We start from the raw sequence: 24,689 nt of genomic DNA, 5'->3' as shown, positions 1-24,689 counted from the left end.
AAGATCACAACTTCCTTTATAATAAAGAATCTTTATCTCCTGTAAGCTGTATCTACTGTATGCATAGATGGTTCTCACCAGAAAATTTACAGTCAGACAATAGATTAATTTTTTTATTTAAAGACTGTATTGGATAAATAGATACTCTTCTGTCCGTATTAATTGGTTGTTCCCATTTTCCCAAAGTTCCAGATATTCAAGCTGCTATCAGATGTTTATTTATTAGGCAGTATCATGCTGCCTAATACTGACTCTTTGTTAAGTTAGCTGCACTGGACTCTGCAACTCTGACAGAATAACATACACATCACTTCCCTCCATCTCCCTGTTTTTAATATTATCAGCAAGGGGGAAAAAAACCTGTCCATCCCGAAACAAACTGGCCTTTCCAGAAAAACATAGGCAGGTGGGTTTCCTGAAGGATGTAATGCCTTACTCATAGCATCAGTGAGTAGGCAGATTTATTGATAATGTGGTTTTTAAGTCTGACGATAAAAAGGTGAAGGTAAAACTATGCCAGAACAGGTGAAGCTGTTTGGCATACCCTGAAGGCAACTCAAGTGCTACCTTGGTGGGCCTTCTCCTTAGAGGAGTAGAGTAGCCAATTCAGTTCAGCTAGACTGTTCCCCACGTCCCCCTTCCTGGGATGAGAGAAATGCTTCTCCTGATCAGTATATGACAATGATTGCCAAGACTGCTGCTGGCTTTCTCATAAAGAGAACTACTGGACACGTTAGAGAATTGGTTTACTCCCACTTCTTCTAGCTTTTAGTAGTTTTTTATTTCTGTAGTAAAAATATTAATGTTGTATGAAATCAGCAAGTGACTTAATTTGTTCTTTTTTTCATTACAGTTGATGGTAACACATGGGCACAAGTTATTGCCTTGTACCCAACTTTAGTAGAGTGCATCACCTGCTCATCGTCAGAAGTGTGTTCTGCTCTGAAAGAGGCACTGGTTCCCTTTAAGGACTTCATGCATCCACCAGCATCCAAGGTACAGAATGGAGAGTCTTGACCCCATAAAACTTTTTTTTTAATTTTTGAAAGAAAAAAGTATCCAAAAATGTTTGTTCCCAGGTGATCTTTCTCTGAGGAAATCTCTTGTGGCTAGTACTTGGCAACCAGTGTTGACTGCCTTTCAACTGCACTAACAAGAGCTCAGTAATTCATGAATACAAACTATATCTCAAAGGTTCCAGAGTGAGTAGCAGTGCAAACCTTTAATAAATTTAACTGAATAGTGGAATCATTTATAATCTAATGTACTTGCTACAGTATCTTGAAGTGGTGATTGAAAAGTGGGCTTATGTACAGCTTGTTGTGTATGTGTTAATGATGTTAATGATGTAACTAAAAATATTTCAATTCAGTCAGATTTATTAGGCTGGTGTTTTGCACCCTTTTTTGAAGTACAAATTGTACTAAAATTTTATGCAAGATGGTACTGTAACATTCCGTATTATCTGTAACCAGCCTTTGTAAAAAAAAAAAAAAAAAAAAAAAAAAAAAAAAAAGGAACTGATATACTTGTGTGTATAATAAATGGTACAGTTCTGTATAAAATAGTTGCATTTATTATTTAAATTCTTTTTAAAATATTGATAGTTACATGCTTGAAAATGTATTTATTATGAATAAGTTGTATGCTTGCATTTTTACTTAGTTTGCCTTCTAATTGCCAGATATGCTTATTCATATCTGATCGTGTTGTTAGTTTTTGCTAAATTGAATGTATCTTCTCTGTGGCCATTGCACATTTAAACAAAGAGGTCATATGACAAAAGATTGCAGCAAACAGTCAATGATCAGCTGATCTCAAACTTCAAAATAGTTGACCTGAAATAAGTTTGAATATGCAGAAATCCACTGTAGCACTTCAACACTACCATACCTCACTTCATAAAATACGTGTTTCAAGATGTTTGTTTTATTCAACTCTATCCATTTTTGTAGTTGCAGCTTTGCTTTAAAAAAAATACATGAAGTTTGTCTGCCTTCTTTGCCCGTATTGACAGATGTCACTGGCTTTGAATTATGACTTAAGAAAGGTGATTTCAAATATCTGAAATACTTGTCTGTAATATTTTGTTCAATAATTAAGTGCTTTGTTTTGTAATGTCTTTTCAATCCAAACAAATTGTTCTAACCTTTTAATTATAAACTATGTCTGATATAAAATCATGAGAAGTGTATTTTTGAAGATAGTTAACCATTTAGAGTGCACTAAAATTTGGCACTAAGTAAATGTGTATTTTGTTTCATTTTCACATAAGACACTATTGAAACAAAATACTTTTAATAGTATTCTTTTTAAAGCTTGAATTGTGGCTTAGCACATTAAACTTTTATTTAATGAATTATGATTTCAATAATATTTCACCTGTATTCACACATACTTTCATGCCGTGATGTGAAAGCACAAAGGCCAATGTTTAAAAAAAAAAGAGAAAGATAGGTGCCTTTCTATGGATTTCAGAGTTTTTTTAGGTTCTTGATCCTTAAAGTCATTTGTAGATATTAAAAGCAATTATCATGCATAAGAGATGGTATTATATCTGTTTGCTTTACACTTTTCTGGCTAAAGGGACATTCATTGGTACATGTGAACAGATGTAAAAGTTGTAGGAGCCTCAAGTGAAAGTGTGACAAGCTGGTCAGGGTTAGAAGTACCATGTGTGAATAATGCTATGCAAGCACAGCTTTGAACAGCTTGTTCCCACAAGCCTCCAGTTTATGCTCCTTTTCAAAAGTTCTCTGTTTGAATGTACAATAAATACTCAAGGGGCTTTAAGACCTTGTGTATTTCTCTGTGACCAAAGTTGCATGGAACTTAATCTTTAAACGTGGGTAGTTTTTAGAGAAACACACATTTTACATTAAGGAAACAAATATTTCCTGTTAATGGGTTTGTGTCAAAAGAGCTTGTTTGGAGAAGCAGTTCCAGTGTATTGCAGAATTGGGTCCCATATACAACTAAGAACCTTATCAGTTCTGGAGAAGTGAAAACCTGGCAACTGCTGTGCTAACTAATGGAAGATAAACAAGCACTATAAAGTCACTTAAAAAACAGAGGTTGGCGGGAGAGGGTCTTAATTTTGTTTATGCCATCTTAACCAGAATTTCTGGAAAGTGACATGCAGACCAAACTGTGGATGAGCTTGTTTCTAATTAGTCTGTTTTTTCAGTGATAGCACAGATATATTCTGTCTAATGAAGCAAATCTTCAGTAAACTCTTTTCAGCTTTATCTATATTTAAAAAGGAGGGTATGCTAGCATATATGTGTATATATCTTTTCTCTAAGCCTCTAGACTTTAGTATACTTTATCACTTATGGGCATTAATCTTTGAAAGGCTGTGAAATACAATCTACCCATCAGCTACCTTTGCTACTTTCCCCCTTAATGATCAAATGAACAATACCTGTGCTATTTGAGGCAAGTTTCGGATGTGCAAGGTGAGGCTGACCATATTTAAATTTTTCTCATATTTTGTATAAATGGTTTGAGAACCAAAAAGGAGGCTTTTCATTGACTAATTTTGTCTGTAAATAAGAATTACCCCTTTACTGTGCCTTCTTGTTCAGCACTCAAATATTACTTGTAACTTCAAGTATTAGTTTCTTTTTTCTATTTATAGCTTTTACTAAATATTTTTGATGCCAACAGCTTTTTTTGAATTTGTAAAATGTCACATTTTTACATCTATTTCTAGCAAGGCAAATCTTGTACGGGTTCTTGAAGAAATCTAATTAGAAAGAACATTGGCCATCATATAAATCCATGTCCAAGTTGTTCTTCTCAAGTCAGCAGGACTGCTTAGGTATATTAGGTAAAATGCATGGACATTTTCAGAATTGGAGCCTGCACTGCGTCACTGAAATCAGCTAGAAAGGGATACAGTTGACTGTATAGAAATAAGTAAAGTGGAAGTTAGATGATAAACGTAAATTGCTGAATGTAACCACTTCCCTTATGATAAACGTAAATTGCTGAATGTAACCACTTCCCTTACCTATTACATTTTCTTCTTCTTCCCCTCCTTAAAAAAAAAAAAAAAAAAAAAAAAGCCTTGGATTGGGAATCCAAAGTGAAAATTTGAGAGGCCTACAGATTATCAGAAGGGTCATTCCAAGATACTGGATTATTTGGGAAAACTTGTCCGTCTCCATGCTATGACCATTGCCTCAATGTAAGCAAGTGTTTAAGATTATATAGTGTCCTAATTTTAGGATTAGGAAAAAAGCAGATGGTTTAAACTGGGAACTTTGTAGGAGAAGTTTTATTCTTAAAGGTAACAGAGTAATTATTTGCGTATCATCAGAGATGCTTATCTAACAGGAAATTTGTTTTGTGTACATATGCTTGCTTCCTCCTCTGTTTATTGATGAATTGTGGAATGTTACTGGACATTAAGCCACATGTATGTATGGCCAGTATTACACATTTGCAGGAGCAAGTAACAGTATGTCTATGCAACTTCAGTAATTTTTCATCATACTCTTCAGATAGGTTTTTTCCCCCCAACAGATGGTTGAGTTGTTTCTTCTTGCAAAATGGCAAACCATGTCATAGCTGACCTTGAACTCTTCAGGCAAGATATTTTTAGTGAGGTTAATGCCTTTTCTTTTCTCAACATATCTCTACATATGGCAAACACAAGTCCTAGTCATCAGCATATTTTACAGAAGTTCATTTAAAAGTTCAGAATATTGCTGTTCTTGAAAAAAACGTATTTTCTCCTCTTCTGTTTCTATAAGCCTCAATTCTGTGTCTTTCACTGCGTGTTCACCTTGAATTTGCAGCCTGCTACTCCTTTCCTTTGTGGCCAGGCATCTCCTACAACCTTCCACTTGAATCCTCCTAAGGTGAGGCTCTACATGTGAAAGAAGGAAGTCCTGCACAGTAGCCTTGCACATCCTGATTATAGAGACTAGTACATGCCCATAAGGCTGTGTAAGATTGGAGCATATCGGTTTTCAAAGTGTCATACTGGATGTCAGAAAGTTACAAAAAGGTAACGGGGGTGTGGGTTTTGTTTAAACTGGGGTCCAAACTAGAGGATAGGTATGGCCTATATCTGTACATGTAGAATATTTATTTTCCATCAGCAAAATATTAATAGACAGAATATTTGCATTCCTTGAGGAAATCAAAATTTCAGAAAGTATTTAGTTGAACACAGGTGAAAAGACTTTCCTCCTAAAATGTAGACTGATAATGTCTGATAATTTCTTGTCCTTTGAAACTTTGATAAATTAATACACTTTACTGTGTCCTCAGAAGCAGTGAGTTAGTATAATTCACACTTCACTGTAGTCAGTGGAGGTTCTAATGCTTGACTTCACAAAGGAAGAAAAATTTGATCGATGCTGACTGCCTCAAAAGACCCGAGTATATCATGTCTAATTCTTTGCAAAATCTTCAATTGTGTAGCCTCAGATTCAACATCTTAGAGTACATCCAGAATTCTTATAAGTTAATTTTGGATTACATGATGACAACGCTAGGTTGTTCCAGCAGTGTCCTTATCTAAATTAGTGAGTTCTGTTCTCATCCTCTTTTGTTTTCCTGTTGGGTTGTTTTATTTTTTCATTTCTGATACTGCAAGAAAAAAATGGAATTATCTCATATTGGAGTTGAGACAAAAATGTTCTTCTGTAGGATCTTTATATGCCACTGTACTCATAAAATATCTCTCCATGTTTATTAAGTGTACTTGTTCTGACAAAGGAATGTAGATCTGCATTTATAGTACACTACATATAAATTGAAGTGAGACCTGCTTACTGTAACAGTGTAGCAACTCTAGACAAGTTCTTCTATCTGTTCTCTTCTCCCCCCTCAAGAAATTGTAATGCACATTGTAGAATACTGTTTAGCTGTGTTCTTAATGTTATTTATTTAGGTATAGCTATAAGACATCTACAGAAATTTTAGTTTGTTTTTCTTGAAAACAGTATTTTGTAAGTTTACTGTATGTGAAATTAATTGTATATTGGAATAAATCAAGTAAACATGTTAACAATGTTTAAGTTTATAAAGTCACCTTTTACAGTCATAGGGGAAAAAAAAAAGTAAATTCATCATAATTCCTATTTCGTTTAGGTGTTGGGTCACAAAAGCAATGAGCTCTATAAAGGTATCCTTCTGCTTATGCTAGCAATTAGCTATCCTGTATGACTGGGTATCTAGTGGAAGACAAAGTATTTATTGGGAAAGCAGAGTAAGACGGGAAGTAAGAAAGCTGAGCTGAAGCATGAATTTCATCTGTTTGTTCGGGGGAAAAAAAATATGTATTATTCCTTTGGATTTTGAGACCGTTTTCAATTGCTCCCGATATAGCAGTATAAAATTGTTTGTTTCTTTGAGGTTTGTTCATTTTGCTATTCAGGTCAGAACTTCCTGAGCCATGCACATAAGCAGCAATTCATTCTAACAAAATAGTTGCTATTTTCTCCTTAATTTTTTAAGGCTAAATTTAGAGTTGCATGGTGCATTATTTTTTTATTCAGAGAGAAAGCAGTCAGTTATTATTTAGTCATGAAGGTTGCTTAAGTTGTACAAAACAGGTATGTGCTTTTACCACTAGGAAGCAATCTGGTAAGTATTTCATTTCCTTTCTCCCTAAACTAGTTACATTACTTACAGGCACTGGTTTAAGATTAGGATCTGTTCGTGGACATTTGATCTGATCTTTTTAAATGGCTTATCTGTAAGTGCTTACTAACACTTACTACTTTAACACATACTATTTTGCTATGTGATGTGTTTCTTTAAGACATTGCTCATTGAGGAATGATAAGGATGCCAGTATTGTTTCTTTTTCCCTGGGTTTTCCACCCCTTTTTTTCTGACAATACATTTCTGGTGTGTGCTTTTCTTCAGTTGTATGTTTTTGGGGCAGGGACATCTATCTGTCCATGCAGTATATTGCACATCAGGGCCAGTGCAAGTCAAATAAAAATGATTGTAATAGTTATGTAGAACAGTGGTTTCATTTTGGGAGTAAATACTCTTTAGGGTTTACAAGTGTGTTTCAGTTATAAATGTGTGTTTTGCTGTACTGACATAAACATATACAGTTTTAGTATTACCCTGTTGAACGTTGGAATGCATATCGGACAAGGCTGCTTTTACCTTATTATAAATTGTAATGGAACTCACACTTCCATTTCTTACAGCCTTTTAGTTTTATTTAGTTGAAAATTCAGAGATACGATGAAGGTAGAGATGTGCAAAAATCTCTTTAGATACCAAGAACTACGTGGAAGTCTTTCACTAAAAATGGTGAAACTGCATGAAGAGCAGGGAGAAAAAGCAGCTGCTGCCAAATCAGTATAGAAATGGGCAGGAAGAAAGACGCTTTATCTGGTAGGTGAAGCAAAACTACAAGGGATTTTTAAAATGAATTAAGCAAATTATATGGATCTTGAAATTGAATCAGAAACAGATGTTTGAGTAGTGCCTCTTTGTACTTATAAGTGGAATAGGCAGCATATGCAGAAGAAAGTCTGCAAAGGACTTAGAGAATATAAAATAATTCCTTCCTCTTTCTATCCTTTAAAGTCACGTAAGGATTAATATGGATATTTTCCCTTGCAGAGAACTGTTTTCAAAATGAGCATTTTTCATTCTGTTTTTTAGCTTTATTTTAGCTTTTATTTTATATTCTGATTTTCATTAGAATCATCTAAGAGACTGAAGACTGGGCTATTACTGTTTAATGTCATCAATATAAAAAGCTAAGTTTGGAATCAGCATTATCCCAGAGAATGCTAAGAATTGGGTGTAAATAGATATGGTTGTTTGTTCTCTGGGGGGAAAAAAATAAAAATGCTTTCTGGAAGCCACAGCAGCTTATTACAAATTTAGCTAAGAAAGGAGAGGGGAAAAAAAAAGAGCTAGAATGAAAATAGTGCTGCAGCTAAAATTAATGGATGAGAACCTGAAGAGTCTAAACTTGGGCTAAAGTGATGCAAAAGTCAGAGTTCCCAGGCTCTATGCAAGAGTATAGGTCTGCTCCTGGAAAGGAAACTGAAAAGCCCAAGCTAAGAATTCTGGATGCTTAAGAATGTCTTTCTTCAAAAACAAATCTGAGTTAAAAAATACTGTTAGTAGAAATTGCCCTACTTTCAAGAGGTTCATAAACTTCAGAAAATACAGTACTTTTTCTGTACATTCATTTTGATAATTCATATGTCATTGTTCTCCATGTCACTTTTCTTGGGGGGAAAAGGGGAGGTTACAAAATGTTGCAGCTTGTGTAAATGTGTATAGTATGCATATAGTGTTATGAAAGAATCAGCTATGCCAAACTGAACGTCTCTGTAGTACCAATGGATCATGTTGGATTTTTTCCTCTTTGGCTTAGCGAACTGACTGTGCCTTGTTCCAAGAATTCTCAAATTGCCTTCCAGTTCTATCAACAAAATATTCTAAGCAAATGAATGGTTCTTATTGTGAACCTGGTTCTGTACACAAAAGCCTTCTCTCTTAATGATTAGTGTTTTCACATGTAGGTGAGATTAAGGATTTTCATCTCCAGCATCTTTAGGTAAAACTGCTTAGGTAGGGATGTAAACTGTTTGGAGACATCACTGATTGTAGTTTACTAAATAATTTTGTCCATTACAAGGCTAATAGGACATGGGTAGTTTTTGTCCTGATTGCAGTTTATGAGTAAATGTAATGAGCAAGGCCTGTGCAATATTTAGTTCACCTAAAGTCTCAGGAGAGCACTCTTCAAATAGAAAACTTCAGTACAACTTGGGCACGAGCATATAAGCATATTTCCTCAGTGAGAATACTTTCCTTAAGTGAAGGTTGCATTGTATTCTAGGAACTCGTAAATCTCATTTCATAGCTGAGCTATAGCGTTCAGATTTATATCAGGTTCCAAGTATCTGCTGTCTCCTTTATAGACAGACAGTGTTACACACTCTAGGAGCCACTTGCTGGGATCAAGAATGACTATACCACCAGTAAGTGAGGAAGAAATCTGGTGGTTTAAGACAACTTGGGTGAGAAAGACAGTGAAATTAAATGATCACGATCCTTAAAAAGGGAGGAGGGAGAACATCAAAATAAAATGAGTGGACTTCAAGAAGGCAGACCTCAGAAAAGTGATGGGTAAGATCTCACAGAAGGCAAGTCTGAGGTAACAGGGGAACTGAGGAGATAATACAGTTCCTTGCAGATGGGAAGGTCACAACTGAAAGTATATCCCAATGCAGCAGAGGGAGAGGAGCTGTAATAAGAGACCAGTTTAGTTAAATCAGGAACTCTATTGACTTCAAACACAAGGGGGATGACTACAGAAGGTGGAAATATAGGTCAGATAAATAAATGCAGATACCATGAAAGAACAGTGTTAACACATACGAAATTAAATACGTCAAGGAACAAAATCAGATAAAACCGTCAACTGTCAGAGAATAAAAACATAAGTATTAAAAGCTTTGCACCAACAAAAGTGTTGACTATTTGAAAGAGAAGACTATTTACATATCAAGTGATCATGCGTTTGGCTCAGTTTTGCAATTTATGTGTTGGATTATTTTGATTTGTTATAGAGATGATTGATCCAAAAAGTCAGAAGTCAAATGTCAGTATGTGGCTCACACAACTGATATCAGTGACAAAGGTTGAAGAAGTTGACCTAGAAAAAGGAAAAACAGGAATAGAAAATAGCTGTGTGTTGTCAAATTGATTGGGCCTGATGAACTTCATCCTGATAGTTAAAGAGCAATTTCACGAGCTTTACAGACTCTTTGAAAACTAGCATAAAACAAGAGAGCTACTAGAAGACTTTTAAAAGTGTAAACCCAGTGTTTTAGCTTTTTTAAGAGAAGATAGAAATTATAGATCAATTAGCCATTTTTTCTGAGAAATAAAAACTGTTTGTTAGCATCAGCAGGATGTCCATGAGGTAAGTAACAACTGATAGGAATTTGCTAAGAATGAAACATGTTTACATCATTTTTTGTGTTTTCTGATTCAGAATATAATAGCCCTTATGTCCTATCAGTTTGACAGTAACATGCTAGAAACTGATCCTTGTTTGAGTTCCTTGTTTAAGCATTTACATCTTGATTATGAAATGGATTAGATAAAAAAAAATGTATGTTTTGGCCTTCTCTGAGTATGCTTACTATGCTAACTACAGCATTTCAGTACCAAGAGATTAGCATTCATTGCTGAAATTTAATTTACTATCTGCATTTAGAGGAGTTCTTAAATAATCTGATTTTTAAAATCTGTATGATATGCTGTTTCTTTTCATGTTAATACATGTTTATTCCCACCGATGATCCAGATGCCTACATTAAGAACTTCTAAAGGAATCTCATTGTCAGCAGCATAATCTTCTTTCTACCTGAAGCATGTTCCTAACAGAAAGGATGAATTATATACAGCCACCATCTTTTTCTTCAGTCAAAAGTACTGCAAAGTTGAAACATACTCGAAGCTCTCTGCCTATGCCTGTCAGTCTACTGTTCAGTTTTTTGTTTTTTCAGGGGGGCAGGTTACCTATAAATAAAAAGAGAAGGAAAATGCCTTGCATGTCAAGTATCTGTTTAGCATCTTGCCAGTCCTGTGTTTGAAGATCCTGGGCTTCAAGCTGGAATCATAACTGTTGTTCTCTGCGTACAGGGTATCTGTCTTAGACTTGGCATGAGTCTCCATGACCAATGATATTTCTGAAGTTGACAGCTTCTAGACTGCAGAGTCTGGTGAGGATAAGAGATTATTGGGAACTTGAAACTTGACACTGTATTGTCTTGCTTTCGTTGCTAACTATTTCTTACTTGAAACTATTGAAGTTGCCAAGGAATTTCTTAGGTTTTTGGCTTCCTTGCTAGTGGATTCACACTTCTTTCCCTGTCACATCAGACTGTTGCCTAGTCACATGAGGGGCTGAGAGGCCCCACAGAAAAATGGCAACCAAAAGTAGATGTCCACCAACAGGACAATTCATATGAATTGCAGCCGACTTTCTTCTCACTCCCAGAAGACCTTTAAGAAGGACAGACAGCAGGCTGGTTTTGATCATCCTCTTTCATCAGAACACATGGAAGAGGACAGGAATATTACAGGTATAGTACCGCTGGCCTGTACATGTACAAAGAACCTATTTCTGGAGTATATCAGAACTATTACTTGCAGATCTACTTACTGAACATTTTCATTAATCTGTTAATGCCTTGGGGCTTTGATCTGCAGCACTTGGCACTTCCTTGCCGCTAAATGAGCCCTAGAGTCTGCACACAGCACTGCCCTAGAACATCAAATGGGGAAGGATAAACATTTATTTTAGAAAACAAGGATTTAAATTAAGTATTTTCTCTGAAAATATGAAATTCCTAACTGTGTTAAAGCAATAGGCACTGTCATCTCTTAAAATATTAAGCAGTTATGTGCTGCCAAAGTGGTAAAAGAAAGTACTGAACTGATGAATGGAGTAGCATGAAACCCTTCTTTACAGAGTAAGAAGCAGGAAGCAAGAGTTTTTGAAGTGCTAAACCATGCTTTGATAGCAGTTGCTTATTCTTACAGTTTGATTTCACTTTATCCCATCAGCTCAATTCAGATGACTAGTTCAAACTTGGAAACAGATCGGGAGTTGAAAAAGAAGCTTGCTTTTCCCTTCCATAAATAGAATAGATCTGTGAGGATGAGATCTACTGTATCTAAAAGCTGAAGGCAGTGCTAGCCAGAAACAATTAGTTCTGTCCTTGGTATTAACAACATATATTTCAAGAATGAACCCAATACATTTAAAACAGATCAGTCTAAGAAAGAATTATTTTGAATACCATTTTTTTCATATAATTCTACTTTGCATCCAAATAGAGTGCTATACCAACTATTAAAATACTAAGTAATCAAGAAAAAATGTACCCAGCACCATTTTCTGATTAAAATAAAATTAACAATTTAAAATCTAATAAATGTGATAAGCTATATAATTGCTAAATAAGTATAATGTACTCCCTAGTTAGAAAAAGACTGCCAATATTAGTGCAAAGACTGTATTTAATTACAAACATTTACATAATTGCTAATGAAATAATATGAATAATCTTTTAGGAAAGATAAATACAGATGCAAAACAAGGTTAAAATTACTTAAACCACAGTTCCCTGCTTATTTGAATCATTATTAAAAACATTTTGACAGAAATCATTCCTCCTGGAATCAAATTTATCAGTGAGGCAGTATGGGGTATTCAGTTTGAGAGGCACAACTGATTGGATTCTTTTTCTGAGATTCAGATAATTAAAAGTTGGAGGTCTACACCAAAATTATATAGCGTGGCTTTCATTTATAATCTGGGAAGACAAGTAGACTGTCCTAGCAGGCGATTCATTCCACACATTTGCTTTTGTTTTTGTATTTTTATTTTTTTAACATGTCCTTTGCTATGGTCTGCTCTGAGGTTTGGCTGTTGTGTGTGTGTGTCTTCCCCCACCACCCCAACCTAGATAATATTTAAGTATGAATACGTTGTATACTGTATATGCAAGGATAGCATTGTAGTCATTGCATTAGTCTAAATATTTAGATGACGATTTAAGGGCTTGAAATACACTCTTAATATAGAAAACATGGCCCTGTTTGAACCGTAAACTCACTTTCTTACCATGATCTGCCTTGATTTTCAATAGATTCTTAATGAACTCAGTAAAACAAAGTAAACTTTTCAGGTCCTGCTATGCTTTCACGCATTCCTCATTAGAGGATTTTTCCTGTTTTTATATAGCATGTTACTGATGCTTTCCACCCAATTGTTTCAGGTTAGCAAGGTTACAGTTGCTTCTGTTACCTATGATTTGGGGCTTGAATGCTTATTTTTGGCATTTCTCCACCTTGAATTCCTCACCTTCAAGGAAAAAGAGAAAAATATTTGCTAGTAAGCATGACTTTGAAAGTCTTTGGACATTCATGTTTTAGTAAAGAAGACTTGAGCTGCAGAAAGTTATCAAGGGTGCTGATCCTCTAAATCCATCAGAACCTTGCCATTACAGGGTGTGGGAGATTGTGAGGGAAGCAGGGAAGTGAAGGGCTCCAACAAACATTAGGTTCCAGAGCTTGCAGATTGGTACCTGCATTCACCTGCGCCTATGAATGCAATGCAGTTGTTCTCATAAACATCCTTTTCATTACTTTTTCATTCATTACTTTTCAGTATCCTAACTCCTCAGATTTCTGGTTTTCAGATAAATGTAAATGCAAGAAAAAAAAAGTGCAGTGTTCTGATTTGCTGTATACTAAATTTGTGAAGTATGCTGAATATCTGCAACAAGCTTTTAATAATATCTGATAACAACTAAAAAATGTCTTGCCAATATATGATAGACTACAAATATTTAAATTAATAAACATATCAAACCTTCATATCAAGAGGAAACTATTCTACTGTTATCTGCCCCTTCATATATATATTTATATAATCATTAAATTCATCCTAATGGAAGTGATTTACATTTACGTTTTACTTTCACCCAGAAGTGCTGATTTTCCTCATACAGAAATTGAAAACTTCTTGTCCAAGAAACTTCCTAAAAGTGCTCATATTGTTAAGATGGATTTTCAGTCTGTTAACTCATTAATGTAAAAAAGGTCTTAGTACAGCAAAAGGAGAGTCATCAAAACATGATAGTGTCTCGTCTAAAAGTAGTTTTATACTATATTGTTGAAGGAGCCTTAAAACAGGAGAGCAGTTTAAAAAAAAAAAAGGCAAACCCCCAGAATTAACTAAACTTCAGTATCTTGACTGAATATGGAGGATTTTTTCCATTATTACATAGCTTTTGTCATATAATCTACCCCAAATTTGGGGTAGGAAAAAAAGCTCTGGAATATTTGGGTTTTGCTCACCTCAATTTTTTTTTTAATAAACTCTTTAATTTTCCCAGTTTTATAGTGTTTCTTTTTCAGAATTAGGTCCTTATGTGTACACAAACTTAACTGAGTAAAACTGGATCCTGCATTTCCTTGGTTCATTCATCTCTTCGTAATACTTTGCTTTTTCTGAGTTGACCTCAAATAGCAGAACTATTACATCTTACTGTTCTTGTGAGAAAAAATATTACATGGCTTTGTATAGGAAAATAGAGGAATAGGGAGAAAGTGGTCTGGAGGAGATTAGGCACTGTGTTCCAGAACCAGAAGCAAAAGACTGAGTTACTAGATGCTTCCGTTTGCTCATCTGTAGAATGTTCTTTAACTTTCTAGTCTGTATTAAAACATATGGACTCTGTAAATGTATAGAAACTCTTTTGGTATGTATTTTCTCCAACAGTATGTCATTGGTTTAAATGTCTCTTAAGCAGTCAATGATCTAATCTAGTCTGATGTCTAATATAGGCAGCAATTTTAAAAACAAGGAACTAAAAGACAGTAAGAAAATATTTTATTTTTGTCTTTTTCTTTAAGGTGACTGTTTTGGCTGCTTTATAGCGTGGCTTTCTCAGCTATAAATTTGCTGCAAGCTGTCACTAAAGGCAACAGATTTTATTCTCAGAGCCATGTTATAATCAGTTTTGCACTAGAAAGCTGCAAGCCAGGTTATTTCCATTTTTTGGATCACTGCTGTTCATACAGGTTCTGTAAGCCCAACTATGCATTTTTTGACCGTTGCAACTTGGTTTCTGTTGTGTATTGGTAGGGTTGTTGGGGAGGGTCCCCCTCCCCCCAGATTTGTTCACAAGATGTGTTGGTGGTGAGGGCCAAAACAAATTTGATCAAAATGTGTTTGTAGTTTTTGTGAATTTGTGAACCTCATTACAATCTATTTCTGTGAGGTCCAGTTTTTCGTATGCAGTAATCTTACTGTGGTCCATTTCCATTTAGAGGAGAAAAAAAAAAGCTTCTAGGCTTCATATTTGTGTAGAAAAGCTTTACAGAATGCAAAAATTAATTCATTTTAAAAGTTAAAGCCCGCAGACACAGAATGTAATGTGTATTTTGTGCTTTTAAAACAATTGCCCTCTTTCTTGCTTAAAAAGTTTTAAGTATTTAGCTTTACTTATTGCCGTTAACGTTAGCAGTTGTAGGCCAACCTCATCACACTGCACATATATGATGTGGAAAGAGCACCTTTACACCTCTAGTTAAAGCATGCAATGTAGTCGGACAGTAAACCGTCGGGAAAGAACTGCACTCCGGTACAACTTGTTTTTCGGCGGTTTCGAAGAGCCGCTTTGTGCGCGCCTCCAGGCTGCGGCTCCCGTCAGCGCCGAGGCCCCGGGAGCCCGGGCGCTTCCCGGCCCCCTCCTCCACCCCCCCCCCCAGCTGATCTCACTTACAGACGGGACTCCACTCCCACTTTAAAACATCTTTTTTCCCCTGAAGATGTTTTATAAGCGAGCCCCACCGCCAGCACTAGGAACAGCCTCCCCTCCGCGGCGCTCTCCCTACCGGCCCGCCTCGGCTCTCCGCGGGCGGTGCTGGGGCATGCGCACGGCCTCCGCCCCGGCCGCCGCTTTTCCCGCGTCTTTCATGGGGCCCCGGATCGAGAGCAGTAGAGTCTCCCCCTCCCGGCATCCCCCAGGACGGACGTAGCACCTTCCTGTGCAGTCCGGCAGGAATCGCAGGGAGAGCTACAGTGGAGTGGCGCAGCGTCCGTCTGTGAATAGCAGCCTCCCGCACGGCCCGCGCCATCTTGAATACGAGCTGCGAGCAGCGTCCCCCCTCCCGCTCCAAGATGGCGCTGGCCGGGTGAGTGACATGTCCAGTCACGTGGGCAGCGGACGAGCCCCTCTCTCCCCCCGCCTTAAATGATCTCTATGGTTCAGCCGGACACACAGGAGGCGGCGGCGGCGGCGAGGGACGGAGCCTCGGCAGCAGTGGGGGCTGCGGCGGCCGCTCGGCGCCCTTTTGTCTGCGGCCTGAGAAAGGCGAGCGCTTCCCTGCGTCCCCCTCCGGGCTGCCCCCGGCGACTCCCCGCGGAGGGCACCGGGGCGGCGGGTCCCTCCCCGGGTCTCGGTCCCAGCCGGGCGGTGCGGCGCGGCGCCTCCTCGCCGCACGCGGACGAGCCGGCGCGAGCGGCGGCGGGGCCGGGCGCCGCCTGCCCTTCGCCGCCCTCCCGCCCCCCCCCCGGCGGAAGGGACCGGCGGGGCCGGGGCGGCGGGGGGCGCGGGCAGGGCCGGGGAGCGGCGGGGCCGCGGCCGGGGCGGGAGTACTGCAGTGGGGGGCGGCGCGGGCAGGTCCCGGTGGGCGCCGCCGCTGCCGCCGGCTTCTCCCGCGCTGCCGCGGTTCCTGCGCAGGATGGACGCGGCGAGAGGCTGGAGCGGGCTGGGGGTGCTGGTGTGCCGCGCCGCCGCTCCCCTTCCTTTCCTCCCTCCTTCCCTTCCCTTCCTCTCCCCTCGCCTCCCCGTCTGTTATAGGCTTGCGGAGCTGTGGCTGTTTGAAATTAAACGTGATCTTTACTGTACCAGCTGGGGTCTGTAATGTATCTGATAAATGAAGCCCTTCCCGTCGGTTTCAGGTCATGCAAGGAAAAGGGCAAAGCTGGGGAGGGAGCTGGGCGGGGTTTCCCTTTGCTTTTCACAGTCAGGCGAGCGGAGTCTGGCTGATGTCTGCAGCAGATAAAGGAGACAAGAGGATCATCAAAAGACCCTAGAGCCCTTTTATCTTTCTGCTGTTTTCTCCCTCTGATTGCATTTATCGTTGACGTCTTGTCTGTCTGCTTACTCTGCCCCTTCAGAAAGGGTCGGGTGCACCAGGGCCCTGGCTGAGGTAGTAGTTTGTGCTGTTGGTCGGGCTGTGACATTGCCCGCTGTGGAGATAACTGCGCAAGCTACTGCCTTGCTAGTGCTGGTGATGATCAGCTGCAGATGAAGACAATGACAATGGGAATCCCCTTTGTTTTCCCGGGATTGCATGCTGCTGAGGTGGCAACAATTCCTTCTCCTCCTACTTCTGCAGGAGTCTAGCCTTGGCCACTGAGATGCGTGGAGTTCGAGCCCTGTCACTAGGATATTGTCTCTTTCGCAGACCTGGATGAAAAACCACTAGTTTCACACTGTTTGGAGGGCACTTGAATTTTGGCTGAAGAGCAAGCGTCTGCATTTCTTCTAATACTTAGACCTTATTATTCACATGGCAGCCTTGAAAGAGGTGGATTTTCTGTTTTATGAAGATGGAAATCAGTGACTGTCTTGTATTTTCTGTGTTCTGAATGTGTAAACCTTGTATGTGTGATCTTAACCGCTCTTGCTTGCGTGGTATGAAATCCTGCGTATTTATCTAACAAAAGCCAAAATATGTAATTATCACTTTCCTTACATTGATAAGGTAGTCTTTTCACAGTATAGTTGATTGTACTGTTTAGTGCTAACAGTTTATAGGTGAACTTCTGAAATATTTTTTCTGTGTATCTTGATTTACTTTTGTGAGATGCAAACCCATGAAACTGCTACTGTGCCTTAATTATATTGCTGATATATTTGTAGTGATGGCTAAGGATATCATTTTGATACGAATTTTAGTGTGCTGACCATTTATTACTATGGCATAAACTTGGAATATATTAAAACACTTACAATAAATGTGCATAACTGTCTCTTTTTTAATGAGAGTTAGTTTTACAGTCCTTATAAGATCTAAATACAAGCAGGTTATGGTTGCTCTTTTGAGTTTATGCTGAAAATCAAAGCTCTAGATGAACACTTAACAAGTTGGTGATTTAGTAGTGCTTGTAATTCACAGGTCTAATGCATTTCTATTACTGGGAAGAGTTGGTCAAACTTACAAATATTTCAGTTCCTTTGTCTCTTTTTTCTTTTTAATGTCTGAGCTAATTATTTGTTTAGAACCCATGTAAAGATTGCTCTTTCACCTTTGCTGAATATAAAGTGTCTGGCAGAATATAGGAGTCGTCACAGTTAACAAATTTAATAATACTTCATTCGTAAACTGCAATGCATAATCTAATAACTTGAGCTCTGTCATAAACTTCACTTTTTAAAAAGTAAATATTCTCATGCTCACTAATACACTAACATGTTCATGGTTATTTTACTCCAAAGAGAATCTACTAGTAATATCTGTCATAATTGTTGACTATCCACAAATTTGAAACATACTCCTGGCCTTTTTTATACCTTAATTGAAAATGGAAAATGGATGCTGTAGGTGCATGCTTGTCGCATCCTAACAAACAGCATTTCCCAAACAGAGCCACTTAGAAGTTAATGTGGTATTTTCATCACCTAACTTTAGGCATTTAGCTGGCTGATCCCCTAGTTCCTCTGTCTTCAGTGGAGGAGGGAGAGGTAGGTCCCTGATGTGGATTGCTCTTTGGAGTACCCTAACATTATTTGATCTGAGTGCTCCTTTGAAGGAGCTTGTCTCTGCATGCTGGTTGTAAGGGAGGTGAAGGAGCCGAGTCCCTCAAGATGAGTGGTGTGAGTTTGTTCTCTGTTTTGCTTTCTCTTCCTATTCTCAGGGAACCTGGATCAAAGTAGGACTTCGCTCCCTTTGTAGTTTGGTTTGGTTTGGTTTTTTTGGTTGTTGAAAAGATGATCAATGAGAGATTTGTTCCAATACCACTACCTTTAAACATTTGGTTGTTCACCTTCTATATAAAATATCTCTCTTAAACTTCATTTGCCACCTGAGCAGTCAGTTCTTCATGCTCTGGATGGCAACCTCAAATTTCAGGAGAATGTTAAAAGCCTATATTAAAATAAGATAGAGCTACCAAAATAATGCAGGTAGGAGGACTACTCGTGACCTATTGTGTAATACACGAGGTGGTTTCTCCTCATGTCTATGTAGGTCTCAGTTATGTATTGCTTGGTAGATTTTGGGTGCATACATGTGAATTGTTTCCTCAGGGAGTTATATTCAAGATGTTTAGCTTTGCTTTAGGAGTATTCATACATTTCTTAGTTCAGAACACTTCTCAGTCTTAGTTCAAAGTATAGAAATAAGAGTTCAGACAAGTTCTGTCCCTAGCTTTGTCACAGTCTCAGTATTTATTGCTTAACTGTCCAACTTGCATTGCTTATTTATATGAACAGGGCTGCAGCATCAAGCTTCAAGGCACAAAGATTAATTCTGTAGTGGGATGGAGAGCCTTATCTTAGGGGTAAGGCTGTAAAATTGAAGCTGGTATTTCTGAAAATACTGAGAAAACCTTAAATGGAAAGAATGGCTCATATCTTGTAAATTCAATGATCCTTTATTGTGATTTGATGAATTAGTTTGGAAAAAAAATTGCATCATGCCAATTAAAAAGCTGTACTGCTGGCACATTATTGTCTATGGCATTGTTTCTTGCTGAATTATTTTTTCCTTTATTCTTCAGAGGTTTCACTCAGTCAAACTTGTGTGAATTTGTTACAGAAACATTAAAATAGGCACATGGCTGAGTTGATGGAATTTCTGCATAAAGTTATTTAGTTCATAGTATCTCTATTGTGTATTGTTTGCTGTGCTGGATGAGAAAGTACTGCAAGAAACATTCTTATGTAGCTTTTCTGAGCACTTCTTTTGACTCATGGAATAATAAAAAATACACTGAGATTCACAGCATAGTCGGTTAAGCTTTAGATGCTCTTATTTGCTGGTTTGATGTCTTTTTTGCACTATTGTCTTACCTATTTTGTGAAGAACAGTCACCAGCTGCTCATCCCTCCAGGTACTGTCTGTCAATGCCTGTTTTAAAGACACTGGCACACATCAACCTAAAATCTTAGATTCGTGATAGTTGCTTCCCTGCAGGGTGCAGTTGCCCTCTCTGTCACCAAGGAGAATGCTGCGTTCCCAGCTAGCAAAACTAGTGTTTGAGAACTTGTCTTTGCTGGAGGTTGGCCTGGTTCTTCTATTTTAATAGATCCTGGGTAATACGCCTGCTGAGGAAGACCTCTTGCTTACAATAGGAAGCAGCTCAAGACAGTAAGAGAGGAAATGTCAGTTTCTTGAGAGTTAAGTCTATAAATACATAAGCACTGAACTAAAATATATCAGGTGTATTTTTCACCCTTCAGTGAGTGCATTTAATAGCTGTACATACAACTCTTCATTGGGTGCTTTCTTTACTCTGCAAGAGTGGGTAAATATTAACATTAGAAAATTCTTACGTTAGTGATTATAAATGAAAGTGGACTGCATACTTCATATTTAACTTAACTTACTTGCACCTTCCACTATCCTATGCTTAAGTGTTACTCAAAGAAATGATAGAAAATGGTTCTAGAACATTGATTCTCGAGGAGGTTATATATTGCAAGTGGTATATGTGTGTAGTGAGGTTTTTTTCTTCAGCAGAAATAGAAGTGTCATTATTCAGAAGAAGAAAGTTTGGATATTTGTGAAATGGTCTTAGATATCTACCTTCTTTTTGAGAAAGTACTCAACTTTTTTAGTTAGGTGAGTCAAAACATCTGTTAGCCTCTCAGCTGCCTTAAGGTATAGACTTTGTGAATTTCTGTCAAAGAACATGTGTCCTGCCACTGAAGAGGGGAATGAGTGGAGAAATATAACACAAAAAGTTATCTTTATTGGGGATTAATTGGACTTGCTTGAGTGAAAGGCTTGCATGTAATGGGAAGGGGCTGGAGGAGGCGGGTACACTTCGGCATGGGAAATGCCATAAGGAACAGAGCTGGTGTGTTTGGTCTGGGAAAAGAATTCGAAGACTGGATATAAACTTTCATTTCTTATCCCTGTTCAAGACTTTCCCTGGAGAAAGGGCTCTCTTACTTGGCCTTGCAGTTTCATTTACCAATGCTTGCTTATTGCTGCTATTTGTCTTTCAGTTTTCTCTGTATACCTTAAGTTCTCACTCTTGTTTGTGTACCCTGCTTGCCTCTATTTCCCAAGCAAAACTGCCCACATCTTTGCAGTTCATAGCTATTGAAGTTTCCCTGCCTGTGTTAGGCTTTTGTCAAAGGTTGCAATGGCTGCAACAAAAGAACTGTCTTGGTGCAACAGATCAACTTTATTCAGAACTTAGTGACACCAATTTGTCAGTACACAAATAGAAAGGAGCCACTGTTGCATCTTCTTTTCATAGATATCATAAATCTCTCGCTCTAGGCTAGTTAAGAAAACAGCATCTATGATATCTGATTATCAGACCCCTTCCCTTATAATTTTATTCCTTCTTTCCACCTTCTCCACAGTAACTTCTGAAAACAAGAGCTGTCTTCAGTCACTGGAAAGAAGGCAGAAATTTTAAAAGAAAATTATGTTCTTCTAATTTCCATGAAAATATGTTTATCTCATTATTAAAGTGTTGTTATATTTTTCTACTCCCTCTTTCATCTGGAGACCACTAGGAGTTTATAACCCCATCTCATTTTGAAGGGCACATGAAAATTCTGCTTTTTCTGCCCTTCATTTCATCCTTTGCAAGAAGTGAGGATTTTGCCTTGCATGTGTTTTAAGCCTTGTCCCACAGAAGTGAGATGAATGAGTAAGTGTGAAAATGCTGGCATTGAAAGAGGCAAGGTAATACTTACTTTCTGTATGAAGGTGTGTGTGTTGGAGGGGGAGGAGGGAATAGTTTGCTGTTGACATCTGAAGTTCCGCATCAGGAGGAACCGTTTAAGTGATAGCCCAGTGACCTAGTATTATCTGTGGCACATGTTCCTGAAGGGATATGTTACTTTGATGCGAAGGCTTTTGACTTGGCATGCCACCTGCAAAGAAAAGATAAGAAGCATGGAAGTAAAGAAAAAAAGTATGGTGACAGACTTCCAGCTGCTTTGAAATCTACCTTTTTATCTGGTTTCTGGTTTATCTGATAAAAAAAAAATCTTTTTTATTTTAAGTTTGAAGCAGTTGTTGAGACCTTGATTTTCAGGCTGAAGCTTAGTTTTCAGGCTAAAATAGAACTTGTCCCTTCCCAAAATTTCTGCACCATGCTCTTAAAAGAAAAATTTGGTCCCAAAATGAAAATGGCAGTTTTGAGCACTGAGATCAAGACTTTATATGAAATATATTTTTCTGTTTGTTTTGTGTCTGTACTTCTAGGTATTGCAATGTGAAATATTTGTAAAGGTGCAGTTGAGGAAGAAAGCTTCTGAAAGATTAAAATGAACTAAAAAACAGTCCATTTTAGTTATTGTAAAAAGCTTTGGTTATGATGGTTAAATATTTTTTAGTATTTGAAGTAAGAAGTGGTGCCTTCTCCCCACCCCCACCCCTTATGTAGGTGTGAAAGCTGTGTTGCTCTGAGTCCAATAAAATGATCTAATATTCTAGCTGAATTGTGTTTCTGTACAGGCCCATGGGTTTCATCAGTCAGTGATATATGCAGCCATTGCAGACGGGCAAACATGTTCGTATCTTGTGCAGTAGTGACTGCAGTTGTGCTCTTAATAGAAAGAACACAAAGGGGCTAAAATTGGAATTGAAAACTGGAACTTTTCTTTGGGAGTCTCTGTGTTCCCAGTCCTGGTACTGGTGCATGGGACTGTCAGAATCTTCTGAAAAATTTATTGCTGTGTGAATGAGCTGTTAATAGGTACTAATTCAGTAAGAAAGTTAGCCACCATCTGGCTCCGTTCTTCCATTCCACCTACATGGAGTGGATGGACCCCACTGTTGTATGTTTCCTTGAATGATTTTTAGATGTGGTTGTAGCTGAACTTGCACAACTGAATGCTGAGTTATGTCTGGAAGAAGATGAAGCCAAGGAAGTAGACATGTAATGACATGCATTCTTCTTGTTCTTTCTCTTCCTAAATTGAACATGTATATTAGAAACTGAGGGAGATGTAGGGCCAAAGTACAGTCCTGTGTGAAGTGGTATGTCTGCGTGGTTGCAGGCTAAATTGTGCAGTCTGACTTCTGTTCATGGAGCTGAAGCCTGGGGCTTCTTCCAGATTAACAGGTCACCTCTGTAGTGCAAGTCAGCAGCTGTGCTTTACAGTATGAAAGCTATTCCTAAGTTTCTTGGCAATGCAGACAGCTGTAGTGTGAGGATTATTCATCTATTGCATACCTAAGGACTACACTAGCATGCATAATTATATAAAGGTCTTATATAAACCACAGCCCTTCAGTGTGTCCTGTAAAGTCAATTCACTTGACTTCGCTAGAACTGCATCTAGTTCTTGCTGCTCACCTCTAGCAAGGCCTATCTCAAGGCCATCTATGTTTTATGGGGTGGAACAAGGTCATCTACAGCAATCTGGTTGAGGTTTGTGTCTTAGATGTTCTGTCATCCTAGTTTTCTAAAGTTTTCCAGTCTGGAAAGCTGCCTGCACCTCCTTAGAGGTCTAGGGCAAACTACAATTTACCCCTCATCAAGGACAGGTTTTGGCTTAGATGAATACTGGGAAAATTGCCAGCAGATCCAGGACTACTGCATGAGTAGGCCTGTCTTCAGAACTATTGGTGAAGAGCTGTGACTTGCCCTATTGCACCAGCACACCTCTTCTCAAGTTCAAGAGGGCAACTGTCCTCTACAGAGCTTTGCTGCATCTAATTCTGATCACTTGGTGGACAATTATTTAAGAGTGGGTAAATCTAACATGCAAATCTACATTACTGAGTGGTTTGTATTATAGCAGTGGTTCAAAAACTAATTCATTGTTGGGGATTACAAATGGGATCTATTTCTCCATATGATGCCTTCTCTAGAGATCTCACAGTTGAGCTAAGCAGCACAGAAAGCACTTCTTTACCTTCAGGGACAAGTTGCTCATAGAGGCCAATATCTAGGTACGCAATGGCCTGTACTGAGTATGTGATGCCTGTGCTTCCTGAGGTCTTCTTTCCCAAGGTAATATGATGGTAATCATGAGTATTATCAGTATTACACATGCATCATGACTATCCATATCCATCTTCTGTTGCTCTGTGTCATGCAACCCTATCTAATTTACATTTGACTTCAGATGCTGAGATTCTGTAGCCTATAGATCTAGTGTGACAGTGGAATAGTAACTCCTTGAGCTGGGCTTATTGTCAGTGCCATCAGTATCATTGTGGCCTTTCACACTGCAAAACTTGAATATGGACGAGAGAAATGCTTCTGTAAGAAATGGACACAGTGGGTTACTTATATATAATCTCATATTGGCTAGGGTGCCTAGATGTAAAGTAAGTCTGAAACATTGCATATACTTGTACAGTATAAGAGCTAGCACTGCTATATTCACTAAGTGCTCATAGGTGTGCCAGCCAGGCAGCTATAGTGCCCTTTTTTCCCAGGTGCCTCAAGTTTCTTCTGTCTCTCATGACCTAGTTATTCCACCACTTCCCAGCCTCATTAATGTCTCTCTTCTCTCTAGCACCTGAAAGATTGCTATCTAGTTATGATAGTCCCTGATGTCATATGTTGTCTGTTGTGCATCCTGTGCCCATGCTATTCTAATACATGCTTATAGGCTAGAGCAGAAAAGAGAAAGGATGGCATTGGAAGCAAGTGCTTCAGTTGTACCAATTTTTCAAATGATTGAAAAGTAAAAATGGTCTAGTGAGGCAACAAGATGTAAGGCTTAAACAAAGTAGATAAGAAGTCGTGCTACTAATTAAAACCCAAACAAAATGATCACTGCAATGTCTAGAGGGACCAAAGGTCCTTAAATATTAATGCAGAATATTCTACTTCTCTCCCTTCCCCAGGCATGTACTACCTACAGCTCTGCTGCTGGGACGTTGTGGTGCTGGAGGGTTTAGGACCTCACACAGCTTCTGAGAACCCCCAACAGCCACCATGT

At 38.5% G+C, this 24,689-nt stretch overlaps 1 protein-coding gene and 1 long non-coding RNA gene across 6 annotated transcripts in view; both read left to right on the top strand.

Annotated features, from left to right (window-relative positions):
* MON2 (MON2 homolog, regulator of endosome-to-Golgi trafficking) overlaps window positions 1-6,448 on the top strand; it is an 83,790-nt gene extending 77,342 nt beyond the window's left edge. For 4 of the 5 annotated variants that reach the window (XM_067314209.1, XM_067314192.1, XM_067314218.1 and 1 more), the window contains one exon: window positions 854-6,448. In XM_067314209.1, the coding sequence (XP_067170310.1) occupies window positions 854-1,017 (164 nt within the window). In that variant the 3' untranslated portion in view covers window positions 1,018-6,448. The remainder of the gene's footprint in view (window positions 1-853) is intronic. The other variant, XM_067314199.1, reaches the window with a different exon arrangement.
* Window positions 6,449-15,733: 9,285 nt separating this feature from the next.
* On the top strand, window positions 15,734-17,558 carry LOC136994854 (uncharacterized). The gene is made up of 2 exons (XR_010886690.1): window positions 15,734-15,905; window positions 16,936-17,558. It is a non-coding gene; the product is annotated as an uncharacterized lncRNA (long non-coding RNA).
* The last annotated feature ends 7,131 nt before the right edge of the window (window positions 17,559-24,689 follow it).

This window comes from Apteryx mantelli, chromosome 1 (assembly GCF_036417845.1).
Source record: "Apteryx mantelli isolate bAptMan1 chromosome 1, bAptMan1.hap1, whole genome shotgun sequence".
NCBI lineage: Eukaryota > Metazoa > Chordata > Aves > Apterygiformes > Apterygidae > Apteryx > Apteryx mantelli.
Note: the sequence above shows the minus strand (reverse complement) of the source record. Positions and strands in the feature narration are given on the sequence as shown.